The following is a 14,493-nucleotide window of genomic DNA, read 5'->3' as shown; positions in this document are numbered from 1 at the left end:
TTTTTCACTTTGTTTACCGGAGATGGGCAGTGGCCTTAACTGTCTGGCCACCACTCCGGGGACCAAATTTTCATATCTGTCCCTAGCAGCATGACTTCGCTTTTATCTCAATTTAACTTTAAGCAATTACTCTGCATCCATTGATTGACTCGCATCATGCAGTTTTGAAATGTTTCTGCCGTCTCTTTGACATTATTTTCGATAACACTATTTGGGTGTCGTCGGCATAAGAGACAGGTAAGAACCCACAATTCCTAAGAATTGCTGCTAAAGGCGCTACATACAAATTAAAAAGAGTAGGGCTTAAAGAGGACCCCTGGGGTACCCCACACGGAGAGTTAAAAGGTTTTGATTTCGCCTCTCCTAGCTCCACTGTGAAAGTTCTGTTAGACAAATAGGATGCTAGCAGTGATCGAGCCGACATATGAACTCCAGCTTCAGCTAGTCGGATCAGGAGTGTATCATGGTTTACCGTGTCGAAAGCCGCCGTGAGATCTAAAAGGATCAAGGCGGCCTTTCCTCCCGCATCCAGAACACTCCTGAGTTCCTCTACTGCCATGAGCAGGGCTGTTTCCGTTCCATGTCCCTCTCGGAAACCAAATTGCGAGTGGTCTGAGGCATTTGTATTCAAGAGGCAAAGGGCCAGCTGCTTATTCAATAGTTTCTCCAGAACTTTTGCGGCAAAAGGAATTCTCGCAATAGGTCTGTAGTTCCAGGGTTCCTGTGGGTCCAGATTTGGTTTCTTTAGAAGTGGCAGCACAGAGGTGATTTTCCATGTATCTGGGAAGCGGCCTGATTTTACTATTAGTAAGAATAACCTTCCTAGTTGTTCGCTCACCAGCTCAGGAAATAGATGCATTACCTTCGGTGGGCAAGGGTCCGTTAGGCCACCGGACTTAGTAGTCTTCACTATTTGAAGAATCTGTTCCACTGAAGGTGGCGAAAAGTGGAAACAGAGATTCTGCTTTAGTGGGAGAGATTCCTCTTTGGGTTCTGTGTCTGACCGTGTAGGCAAGTGCTTGTCAGTCAGTTTGAAGGACTCATAGACTGATGTCACTTTTTCTATGAAAAATTGGCCCAGAGTATTGCAAAATTCAGAGCAAATTACTGCCTGTTTGTCGCTATAGATTTTTGTTAGTTTTGTTTACAGTAGTAAAGAGTTCTTTACTAGAATGTTTTGCCTCTTCTATTTTTCGAATAAAATATTTGCTTTTTTCTTCTAGTATTTTTTGTAACTGGCCAAAGAGGTTTTATATTAGTCTTTCGACTGTTGATCATAGTTAGTCCTTCATCTCCTCTCGACCTTTCTGCAGTATTGCTTTTGTGCCTTTAGTGAGTCAGTGAACCATGGTTGAGAAGGGGTTTTCCTGTTGGAGGTAGCTTTTTTTTGAGGGACTAGAAGGGAACCAGACGCGCTCTTGTAGCGCTTACTTTGTGGCTACTTCCCCTCGATGTCCTTCGTGTGCTAGATTTACGACTCCCTGTCGCAGTTGACTGGGATAACGATCCTCCGACCTCTTAGTAGTAGTCCATTGTTGCTGATTGAGAGTTCGTCTTTGACGTGCTTGAACGCCATGAGTTCCTGCGTGTTGATGATGTCGTTTGTCTTTGGTTCTTCTATGTGTCGCCATGAGTCTGTGCGAACGTGGTGCATGATGTTTTGAATATTGTCGTCGTTTGTAGATGCGTCAATGATAGCTTCTAGTGGAACAGCCAGTGGGCAACTCAATCAATGACGAAGTGGAGGTATTCCTCAGCCACTGAGTGTCACGCTCGTGTCAGAGCCTGGGGGTGCTGTGAGATGTAATCTGCTGGGTTTTCTGCCTTCCCCGGTTTGTGGATGATGGTGTACGTGTAGTCTTGCAGGCGGATGCCCCATTGTTCTATTCGTGGAGGCATCTTCACCCTGGGGTTCCCAAAAATGGTTGTCAGCGCTTGATGGTCCATGATTAGTGTGAAGTGCTTGCTATATATGAAAATGCCCACACGACTGCCAGGCTTTCTTTTTTTGGTTGAGAGTACGGCTTTTCGGTGTCAGTAAGGCTACGGCTGGCATATGCAACGATGTGGCGTTGGTCAGCTTCGTCATCGTATTGCCCTACAATCGCCCCTAGCCCAACAGGGCTGGCATCCACGGTGATCTCCGTCTTTCGCTTGGGTTTAAAATATGCCAAATTAATGGCTGAACTCACCGCTGTCTTGATCTTGTTGAAAGGTCGGTCACACGTGGCCGACCACTGGAAACTTTGCCCTTGTCAAGTGAGTTCCCTCAGGGGGAAACTGATGGTGGCGTAGTCTTTAATGTAGCAAGTGCAGTAGCTGGCCATGCCCAGAAACGAGCGGATGTCACTGACATCGTGCGGCCGTGGAGTGTCCGATAGTACTGACACTTTTTCAGGGTCAGGTTTCATACCCTCTTTGGAGAAAATGTGTCCGTAGAATTTGAGTGTCGACTTGTGAAACTCGCACTTGTCCTGATTGAGTGTGAGGTTGGCGTTGAGAAGGGTGTGACACAACCGGTCTAGCGCTTTGTCGTGATCTTTCTGGGTCTCTCCAAACACCAAGATGTCGTTGCTGTAGTTGAAAGCGTTCGGGATGTCTTGTATGACTCGCAGGACAGCCTCCTGGAAAATCTCAGCAGCTGATGAGATTCCGAAGTTGAGGCGCTTATACCTGAAAAGTCCTTGGTGTGTGGTGAATGTGGTGATGTATCTTGATCGTTCGTGCAATTCGAGCTGATGATACCCCTTGTTCTGGTCGAATTTCGAAAAGACTGTTGCTCCGTTCAGGCATGTGATCATGTCGCTGATGTGGGGGCCTGGGTGTCGCTCCCTTTCGATGGCTGTGTTAGGGGCTTGCATGTCTACGCACAGGCGTACTTTGTTGTCCTGGCCTCTCTTGGGCACAACCACTACTGGTGACACCCATGGATTGGGTCCAGTTGATCTTTCTATGATGTCTGCCTTTAGTAGATCATGGAGTTCGTCGTCTACCGCTTGTTGTAGATGGAAAGGCACTTTCCTATCATGCTGTGCCACTGGTGTTACTTGTTCATTGATGTGTAGCTTGACCTTGAAGTGAGCTTGTTTTCCTAGGCCGCTGAACAGCTTCGGGAACTTGATGACAATGTCTGGCGAGTCATCCACTTTGTACAGGATCTCAACTAGCTTCAGGTGTTCTGTCGTTGGCAGGCTGAGGAGACAGTCTGCCACTTCAGGGCCTTCAATTACGTGGATTTGTGCTTGAATGTTTGTCTTTGTATGTCAGCGTGGTACTGAATTGTCCTAGACATGGTAGTAGCTCTCTTGACATCCACGTGTAAACCCTTACTGCCGCCGGTTCTAGTTTCGGTTTTGGGTTCATGCTCTGGTATTCGGTGGTGCAGATGTAGTTGAGGGATGCGCCTGTGTCTAGAACGAGCTTGGCAGAATGACTTACTATTCGGATGTGCAGTCGCGGGTACTTCAGTCTATCTGGATCTGCCACCATGCACACACATTCATCACTGTCTTGTGAGATGGGTGTAAGAGAGGACGACTCTCTGGATGCTGATCGTTGAGACCGGTAGGAGCTATGTGACTGTGTGCTGGATCATGGTGAGCTTGTCGAGTGGTCTCTCCGTCCTTGTACAGCCCTGGCGTGATGTCGTGATCCTGCGTTTTGCTTGATCTGTCTCATCTCTGTGCGCTGGGCTTGGCAGGCTGCTTCAAAGTGGTTGTCTTTTCCACTAACTGGCTCAAAGCAGGTCTACCGGAAGGGGTGCCATCCTTTTGCTGTGCTTTAGAGAAGGCTCACAGAGCACTTGCCCCGAAGCTGCCTTCTGGCGCCCTGACCAGACGTTTAATTAAGCGGCTATTGAATTATGCCGATAGACACTCCATACTCTGCCAAGCCCATTAGCGCCAAGACATCCACTGTGCTGAGTCTAAAGTAATGCTGTTATCGGATTACACCACCAGGGTGCAGCTCATGCGCAAATCGTTTCTTAAAGTTAAAAGGAAGCTCTGGGCCGTGGACATTCAATATGCACTCCTCTACCCGGCCAAACTTAAGGTGCTGTTTCCAGATCAATCAATATTATTTGAGAGTCCTGGAGACGGGGGTAGCACTAGGCTACTGAGAGGAAACAACTGCAGGCCCTATGGGGGCAGAGGCACCATCCCGGGAGAAGGAGTCGGCAGAGGAAATGCAGTGGACAAAAGAGCGACCATCAGCCTTCAGGCCGGAACCGAGACTCCTCCGCCTCAGATGGATACTACTGTGACACTTTTTGGATATCGTGCTGGAGAGGGCTGACCCCAACCAGGGGACTGTCCACGTCCTGGTGCCTGACACCAGGGTGGTCGCCTGGGGTTCATGTCTCCTGTGATGTGAAACTGGTGCAGGGATGGTGATCCCCGCAACATCTGCTAATTTTGTTTGCAGTTAAGTTGTTGGGGGGGGGGGGGGCTGAGGAGGGGGGTTCAGTTCGGTCAGTATAGGTACACAAAAGTACAGTAGTTTACTCACTGCCCCTGTCATGCAGGCCTGTTCCCGAGGGGTGAAACATATTGCAGGATTCTGTCCTGGAATGTAAACTGTTTGGTGGACAAGGTTAAGAGGTCACCTATCCTAAGAAAAGCCCATGAGATTGGCTCTGGTTGTCCTTCTGCTCCAGGTGACCCACTTGCTTGGTTTTCCTTTTTGGCCTGCTGGGGCTCGAATCGGATGTACCATGCTGGATTCACCAGAGGGTCAAGACGGGTGGCTTTCTTGCTTGCCAGAACATTCCCCAGGGTGGTTATGGAGGTTGTCTGGGACAGGCTGGGTCAATAGATCTAAATTAAGGGCTACCTGCATGGAAGGCCATGGATGATAGCCAATGTATACATTACGCCCGACCTACCGGCAGTCACAATGACAGTTGACAAGGGTTATTGCAGCAACCCCGGATGGGGGGAGGGGGGTGTAATCATGGGTGGGTGACTTTTATAACATCTTACACCCACATTTGGACTCGCATAATAGGGCAAGTGAGAGGAGACCATCCTCTCTGGCATCCTGGGCTGACTCCCTGGGTCTGTGCGACGTACAGAGAGACTGTAACCCAACAGCACGAGAATACACGCAGAATTCTTACCCTCACAAATCACACTCCACTTTAGTCACACATCTTCTTGCGATAATCAGGAAGGCTGGGAGCGAGACACGGCTCCCCGTGGATATCCAGGGCAATACTGTGGCGGTCATTTACAAACCTGATGTTTTTGTTTGCGGACCGGGGAGTCTGCGCGAGATGCGATAGACGTCATTGTTTTTCATCCATACTAGAAGGAATATCGTTTGGCTCCATCAAATTGTTATGTTATGTTATTGTGTTTATAAAGCGCTCAACTCACCCTGGGGCATCTCGGCGCTGCCTAGTAGACCAACAACTTAGACAAAATAAAACCAGCAGAAAAGACTAGGAGCAAGTTTAGAACAAGAAAGCTTTAGGCTTTTTCTTGAAAAATTCATATCTGGGCGTTGCTCGCAGAGCAAACGGGAGCTGGTTCCAATATTTTGGGGCCAGATAAGAGAAAGACCTGCCCCCTGACCGAGAAAGACGGAAACGGGGGACCTGCAGAAGACCCTGAGAGCTAGATCTGAGATTCCTTGCGGGACAGTATTTAAAAAGTTTTTTTTGTAAATGGAGAGGTCCACTATTGTTAAGAGCAGAATAGGTGAAGCAGCAGATCTTAAAGAAAGCTCTCTTTTTCACCGTTAGCCAGTGAAGTTCTCGAAGTAGTGGTCGAGAGGGGGTGCCTGTAGGTTGATTCAAGATCATCCTTGCAGCTGTGTTCTTGACTACCTGCAGCTTAGCTAGGTGGGTCTCGCCTACTTCTGCCATCAATGCATTGCCATAATCCAACCGACTGGTGACCAGGGCTTGTACCAGAGTTCTGCGATGGTAGGTAGGCATATAAGGGAGGATTTTCCGCAAAAGCCGAAGGCTATAGTAGCAGTATGCAGATGTAGACACGATATGTTCTTTCATAGACAGAGCCCTGGCAATTTTTATGCCCAGGTCATTTACTGAAATTTTTGGGGTGGGGGCAGAGCCCAGTTTAGTTGGCCACCAATCGCTTGACCAGGCATCGGTTGCTTTACCCAGTAACATAATCTCTGATTTGTCTGGGTTTAGTTGTAGGAAGTTTGCCGTCATCCAATCATATATTGTCTCCAGACCATTTGCAAAGCGAATTTTTTCCGCCTCTAAGTTACCCCCGATATTGAACAAGAGCTGCGTATCATCTGCGTAAGAGATGATCTCGAAACCCAACTGTTCAGCTATTCTTGCCAGAGGAGACATGTACATATTGATGAGGGTCGGGCTCAAACAAGAGCCTTGCGGGACACCTCTCTTCAAGGGCATCTTTGGCGAGGAATAGGGACCCAGGATAACTGTTTGGGATCTATCCGCCAGGAAATGTTTTAGCTATTTCAGAGCCATTCCTTTAATACCCCCCGAAACTAGTCAAAGCCCTGTGTATTATCTTGGACTTGTGCCCCCATCACTTGTACATTTTCTGGATACTATTTTTTCAAAAGGAATACTTCTTAAATGCATTATTTTTATTTTCTTCCCCTCGTTTAATGCTATTTTCTCTATGGCGTCTTGACATTTATTGGGGACACTGTGGCGCACCCTATACAACTGATCAGCAGAATTTGGTTTGTTGGTCCCTCCAGAGGATACCTCTCCCTGCGCCTGACATAAGACTGCCACCTGGCGCATCTTTTTTTTTTTTTACCTTGGGGAAACAAGAGACAACCCCAGAGGAAGGTGTCACCTTATCCCTGCTGTTTCACCGAAACACGCGTCGGCACTACCTTTTGTGTCTTAAAGTGTAAACCGAGAAAGAAATATTGTTCTATGATCAAAACGATTTATTGCAGCCCACGACCTTTTCTATTTTTGAGAACGTACCTACTCTAACCTTCTAAAATGATTGTATTATTGAACAACCATGTAGAATCAAATCTGAAAGAATTTTGTTTTTTTGTTTAATTACATTTTTAGTGTGTTGAGTATAAGAGAGTATAGTGAATGACTGACTTGTATGTGTTTTTAATCTAAATGATGGTTGGGTGGTTGTTTCTTCGTATTAAAGTATATTGACATATATTATGCCATGTAATTGAATTCTGGATTCATCTAACTATACTATTCGTCTTCTGTTCTGTACTTCAAGAGATTGTTTTTTGTATGTGTTAATAATGTCCAAATTAGAAATATAAAAACACAAATAAAATAAACAAAGTTTTTTGTTATTACGCAGGTTTGTGTCTTCCCTTAAGCTTACTTATCTTGATAAATTTCAGGAGTTCTACCCGATTATATTGGTCAGAGAGATCTGAGTTTTGTCTTTTGTAGCTGTGATTGCTTCCCTGGTGTTTTCTCTCTTATCCTTTTCAGGGGCCCTCCGTTTGTTATGACAAAGCTATTGGCAACCTACGGAGACATCATACAGACAGAACTCATTACTCATTGTGGAGACTAAGCTGCTTGCGAAGGCCTGGGCAAACCCTCTGGTCACACAGATACGCTCCCGGATACATTATGACGAAAACGTGTTCATGCCCACTAGGGCCACCCAGCATTTCCTCAAGAGGCTGAACATGGTCTTGGCCCACCTGAACTCTGTCTCCGATCCCACATCCAACTGGACTTTGAAAAGATCTTTGACTCTGAAGCTTACGTGAAATTATTATGCATGGATCCCTGGACAGGAGTCCTATGCTAGGTCCTGACAATAAGTCGTACGTAGGGGCACCCAGCAGGGTTGTGCTCTCACTCCTTATATTTGCCCTGGTAATGGAACCGCTAGCGGAATGTATTGGGAGGGATGCCCAAGTATGGGGACTTGAGTGGGAGGGAAGCACTGAGAATCGCATTTTCTTACATGTGGATGACGTCCTGCTATACATCCAACGCTGATTACAATCGATCTCTCTACTGATGGGAATGCTGTCTTTTTTTTTGTTTCTTTACTTTGGGGAAAAGTTACTAAAGTATGTATAAACGTTATATTTTTTTTTTTTGTGAATGATGCAGGTGGAAACCTCTATGATTCACATTGTTTTAATTTATGTTGGGTAGGCTCTGTATTTTATGAGTTGTAGTTTTTTTTTTTTTTTATATATATCTATCCTACTGGGTAGCTATACTTAGTGCTTGGGGCCAGATGTATCAAGCTAAATTGCGTTTGCAAACGCTGAAATTCGCAGAATTTCAGTGTTTGCGTTCACAATTTAGCTGTGGGCAATGTAGGAAAGAAAAACCTACTCGCAAAATAAGGAATCACAAAATTTGCTATTCCCTAATTTGCGCATACATTTAGAGAATCGCAATTTGCGATTCCCTAAATGCTATTCCAGTAGCCATCGCAAATTGTGATATTGCTGTAAGGAATCGCAAATTACCACCAACTTCAAGTAATTTTCAAAATGCCATGTGGCACACATACATGCCCTTAGGGCATGTATGTGCGCCACATGTGCACACGTACATTTCAGGGGTGCAACAGGGTGTCCTTTTGGAACCCTTGAAATTGCGTGCGCAATTTGCCAGTTGGGTACTCTCAAATTGAGCACGCAATTGCCAGTTATTCCTATGGGCCTCTTGGCCCATAGAAATGAATGGGAAGCCATTCCTTATTTGCGACTCGCAAATTACGAGTCGCAAATGAGGAATGCGTAGGAATAGCTATTTTAAATGCGAAACCTACCTACATAGCAGTTTGCGAATCCTTAATAGAGATTCGCAAAAAATCGCTATTAAGGACTCGCAAACCTGTTCTTTCATAAATGTGCCCTTTGGCTTCCAAAGAGACAGCATTTTTTGTTTTACGAATACCTTTTGCGTTGTTTGATGAATCTTCACAAAATATTAAAAACTAATTTAGCCGCTCACTACAGCTGCTGTCTGGAAAGTTTTGGGGTGATCCGTCAAGCGGGGACCTAGAAAAAGGAGGGGGGGGGGGGCAAAACGCTTTTTAATAAGACAGTTTCCCGTAGAGATTTTAGACATGACTACAGCCTGAATAGCTGAACAGAATTACACCAAATTTGGCGGAATGCTAGAACGTGGTCCAGAAAGAGTGATTTTTTGTAATTTATGGTAAATCTGTTCGGTAGTTTTGGAGTTATTAAAGATAACAGATCTATGTATATCTAGAAATGCAGATCCACTGTGGTGGAGCTACAGATCCCCATGCCAAAAGCAAGGCCGTGATTGGCTGGCCACAACCCGAGAGAAAGGTTGCGGCTGCCATTTTGTGTATTGTTACATGTTTTCCGGTGGGGGGAATAAAGTCTAAACATGATATAAGGTGTCAGGATGGAGGTATCTTGACCCTATGGGAATGATGGGGGGGGGGGGGGGTGAGAGAACCCCATGGGTAAGAAATGGTCCCAAAAAATGTTTTGGGGCATGCAAGAATCATCCAATCCACGGTGGCACTCAGCCCAGCCCCCATGTTCATCCTGCTGAGGATTCAGAACCCAAATGAACATGCACACTCATACACCCACTCACAGACCCACACATACACGTGTACAGCCACTTACACACCCAGTTATACACCCAACCATCACACACACATGCCCACTCACAAAACCACTCGTACAGCCACTCGTACAGCCACTCGTACAGCCACTCGTACAGCCACTCGTACAGCCACTCGTACAGCCACTCGTACAGCCACTCGTACAGCCACTCGTACAGCCACTCGTACAGCCACTCGTACAGCCACTCGTACAGCCACTCGTACAGCCACTCGTACAGCCACTCGTACAGCCACTCGTACAGCCACTCGTACAGCCACTCGTACAGCCACTCGTACAGCCACTCGTACAGCCACTCGTACAGCCACTCGTACAGCCACTCGTACAGCCACTCGTACAGCCACTCGTACAGCCACTCGTACAGCCACTCGTACAGCCACTCACACATTCAGAGACCCTGAAAACCACTTGCATACCCACTCACACATCTATACAGACACTCTCAAACCCAATCAGACATCGATACAGCCACTCACGAACCCAATCAGACATCGATACAGCCACTCACACACCCAATCACAAGCACTTGCTCATCCATTCAAAGATACATCCACTCAGATACTTAGTACCAGTCACACACCCACTGCAGACCCCCCCACACACACACACACTCCCACACCCACCCAGCCACTTACACACCCACCCACACACCCATAGAACCGCTCACACACCCACTGTATTAAATGTGTTTTCATTTGTATGGAATGTGGGCTTTGGTTAGGAGCGGATGTGCGGAGCGGTCGCAAGTCCACCTGCAGTATAGCCAGCAGACGCCTTATTTGGCTGAGGATCCTCAGCAGATCCTCGTATCTCAGGGAGAAATTAGAAAAAAAGATTAGAAAACAAAAAAATCAGTGTTTGGGAAAAGGGTTGTCTCTAAAAAGACCCTTTTTGTTTACGGGTTTAGATAACTCCACATAGAACAGGATGCAGTTATTGTATGTTAGGGGAGATTTATAGAGCGCGCTACACAAACGGGTCTCTGGTGCTGAGTTAGTAACCACGGTTATGAGTCCACACCTTGCTATAGGCTTGAGTATGTAGCCATGTTTTCAACTGTTTTCTAAAACACATGTAATGTGCTGCCTGACTGATTGCAATGGGCATAGAGTTCCAAAGTTGGGGTCCTTATGTGGAGAATCGTGACCCTACCATCCTTTTGCATCTAAATCTCGAGACCACCAGTAAATTCATTTGCGCAGATCTGAGGTTGCGTTTTGGGGAATATCTGTGGATCCTAGTGGATAGGTATTTGGGACCTTTTCTGTGGATCGCTTCGAAGATAGTACATCCGGTTTTAAACATGGATCGCTGTGCCACTGGGAGCCAATGAAGCTCCTTCATCAGTGGCTTTGTGTTCCAATGTCTAGGCTGTTGAAAGATAATTCTAGCAGCTTGATTTTGAATCATCTAAAGTCTGTGATTTTGGTTTATAGGGAGGCCCAGGCAAATGGCAGTCTTTTAAGTTGTTGAGGTACAACATGTTGCATGTGTCTGTAATAGACTCCGTGTTTTCTATATATTCCGTCCATGTCGAAGCGTAAGTTTATGGTATATAGAGCCCATGTTGTGGTTTTGGAGAAATGCAGAAACTGCTCTATTGATATGTATCCTGGTTTTCTCTATCTGCAGACAAAATTGGGTTGACCACTGCCACTTTTGTCTTTGACAAATTTTGGAGAACTCCAAGTCAGTATGTGTGAAAAGTGTTTCCATGATTAGGATTTCAAGTCTTACCCCAGTAATTGTGCCTAGCTCATTGTCACCACAGTGCACAATCATGATGTCTTGATGTTGGCAATCTGTAGTGCTTTCTACCAAAGGCAGCAATTGATGCCACTTTAACCCTCTCTGGGAAACCCAGGCAATGTCCACGTTAGATAGACATAGGTCCCTGTCAATGTCATTTTCTCTAGTGCTCTCTCTGGCCCAAAACACAAAACTATGGCCCACGATTCAGACTCTGACCATTTTCGAGACAAACCGGAGTAGCACTCAGGAAAAGACTACAGCAGAATGAGGCAGTTTTGAAGAGGAAAGGCAGCTAAAACAGAGGACAAGTAAAATATAAAAGACCATATTTAATTGAATAGTAGGGATGTGCAGGGAACTAGAACTAGGTAGTGACCTTAACAAAAAAAGTAAGTACCTCTGTGAGTGGCTTTTGCAAAAAAAAAAAACACGGTATGTTGTTTGGGATATGCTTGGAATTGATAAGTCAACCACGCCTGCTACAGTTAATGTGACGCTAGTATGCTGTTTAGAGAAAGTCTTGTGAACTTTTCACCTACTGGTAGGCAGAAACTATTGGAAACATGGTTACCATGGAATTAGAGGTAAAAGTGTGGGGGGAAGGGAACAAAAGAGACTGCAGTGTGAAACTGAAAAGCAGACTGGTGTACATAAATTGTTCAGTAGGGAGTGTATGTCTTGTAATTGACCATATTTTACAAAAGTCAACCGAAATGAAAAGCTTTAACAGCAGATTATTGAATGCTTTTAAGGGCTTTTATGTGAATCTGCAGATCCACCGCCGATCACACGGGGGCTGCCTTGAACCCCATGGTAAATCAGCGGATTCACAAAAATAACGACTAAATTGGGCTTCTTTATAGGAAACCTGGAAAGGGTTAAAAAAAAAAGTGACCATTTAGGAGTGGTATATCAAAAATAGATCGGGGAGGTGACGTCACAATGGCGCCAAAACCACTGTTCCTTACGATATCGCGATGTCGATGGATTTGCGATCACCCACGTCGAGGATCGGCTCCGCAATGATGAAGTGGGTTTCGGAGTCGATGTGGCACAGCAGCAGGCGTCGGGCCCACGTCACAAGTCGGAGCAGCGCTCACAGCTTTGGTGCAGATGACGGCATCGGTGTTGCAATTTGCTTCTGTAGCAGCTAAAACAACAGCACTAGATGCAGGCGGAGAGAAGGGGTGAAGTCTTTGTGTTCCTGAGACTTCAGAACAGGAGGCAAGCTCAATTTCAAGCCATGGAGATATTTTCTTCAAGCAGGTGACAAAAAGCAAAACGGTAAAGTCCTTTTCTCCTTTCCTTAGCAGCAAGCAGCCACTGCAGGCCAATCCCAAACAGCACAGGGGCAGTAATTCAATTCAATTCAAATTCTTTATTTCGGTTTAATAAACCATAAAAGAGGCAACCATACAAATCATGAGTGTGTCATTATAGACTAAAAGAGCGTTTCAGAAGACAAGTGTGCAAATGAGGAGTAAAAGCGCTCTAGTTGACATAATAAAAAATGACTGACAATGTGCACGTTAAACAATTCATAACTTTGGTCTCTCTAACATGGTTGTGGGGCTAGAGTGCAAGTGCATCATCAAAATTTGTGTAAATCAATTTCCGGGTTAATAGCCTGCACAATGAGCAGAAGAGAGGATTGCCCCTTATCTAAGAACAAGACACTAGCGCTAGTCACAATAGATAAAACAAGATACAGTAAATACAACCATAAAATAGCAGCGTTGATTGGTCAATACAGTCGGATTGGTCAGCACAGTCTGTTTTATCTATTCATACCAATTGACCCTGTTAGCTGTGCCCTCCTTCTAATCGCCCAGAAATGGCCTAAATATTTCGCAGTGGCACATGCCAGAAGAGGTCTGGCATCTGATTTTAAAATCCGTAGGGCATCTTTAGAGCTTTGGGTCCCTAATTGTCTACACACAGGAGCTAGCCATTTGCTTCTTGGCTTCGCGTACGCTTTGCAGGCAAAAAGTACATGCCCGAAAGATTTATGTGAACATGGACGGCCAGGACAGCCCTTAGGTTGGAGTTTATTATTCTGCCAGGAATTAATAAAAGCATTAATTGGTAGACTCCTGTGTCTAAACTGTGTATACAACTTCCTGTCGGCTGGCACCTTGATGATATTGAAATGGCTTTCTAGATGGCAATTAGATTTCAGGTCAGTGAAAGCATATGTAAGGCTGCCAGGTTGACTTTTCTGAAAGTTGTTCTCGTCGACCCAAGCCCAATACAGAAGTTTTACTTGGCTTCTTGAGTATGAAGGTGGGTGGCTAATAGCCTGAATTGGCAAATTAATACTAGACCATAGGGCGTTTACTTGTTTAATCCAGCCAATTTTGTTTGCGGTGTCCAAATCAGAAATCTCGCAAAAAGCAGCTGCATAATGTGCCAAATCAGGGGTGGAGTCCATTCTATGCCAAAATAACAGTGGGCGAAGCCTCGCAAGATCGTTAATGGACGTAATACTCAAATCAAGCTTAAGAGGGAGAAGGAGTGTACTTAGGGGATGGGATATCAGGTTCCTAAGGAACTTGTTTTCCACAGCTATGACCTCATTAGAGGGTGCTGTGCCCCACAGCTCCGCCCCATAAAGGGCACTAGTCACGGCCTTGCAGTTTTACAATTTAAGAGCAGGAGCTATGGGCCTGGTATACAACAAGCAATGATCCCTCAAAGCCCCAGTAAGCTGGGTACATTTCAAGGAAACCTTCTCTAAATGTTTCTTCCAAGCCATTCCCTCCGATAATTTAATACCAAAGTAATCAAAGGAGCTAACCCTCTCAAGCGGGACATTATCCAGAGGTATATTCCCCTTGAAAGATTTGTGCGGGTTAAACATCATTGACTTGGTTTTCGTGGTGGTAATGACCAAGCCTCTCTCCTCGAAAAATACATTAAAATGGTTTCAAAGTTTTTGGAGACCCATGGCAGTTTTGGAAACCAGTAGGGTATCGTCGACGAATAGCAGTGTAGCAATTTTTTGGTTCGCCAGAGATGGTGCATCAGCTAGTAGGGTGCACAAGAGGTCTGCTACCTGGTTAACGTACAGGGAGAAAAGGGTTGGAGCTAAAACACATCCCTGGCGGACCCCCTGCTGGATCGTGATGGGCTCGGTAAGTTGGCCCTGATTTC

The 14,493-nt window shown here is 45.6% G+C and overlaps 1 protein-coding gene across 15 annotated transcripts in view; it reads left to right on the top strand.

Moving 5' to 3' along the window:
- C4_1H12orf75 (chromosome 4_1 C12orf75 homolog) overlaps window positions 1-14,493 on the top strand; it is a 358,071-nt gene that overhangs the window by 120,993 nt on the left and 222,585 nt on the right. The window contains exon 1 of one of the 15 annotated variants that reach the window (XM_085653208.1): window positions 7,472-7,782. The exons of the other annotated variants lie outside the window; for them this stretch is intronic. Coding sequence (XP_085509334.1) covers window positions 7,733-7,782 — 50 coding nt within the window. The 5' untranslated portion in view covers window positions 7,472-7,732. Of the gene's footprint in view, window positions 1-7,471; window positions 7,783-14,493 lie in introns of those variants that run through there. 15 annotated transcript variants of the gene reach the window in all.

Source organism: Triturus cristatus, chromosome 4_1 (assembly GCF_964204655.1).
Source record: "Triturus cristatus chromosome 4_1, aTriCri1.1, whole genome shotgun sequence".
Classification (NCBI taxonomy): Eukaryota; Metazoa; Chordata; class Amphibia; order Caudata; family Salamandridae; genus Triturus; species Triturus cristatus.
Note: the sequence above shows the minus strand (reverse complement) of the source record. Positions and strands in the feature narration are given on the sequence as shown.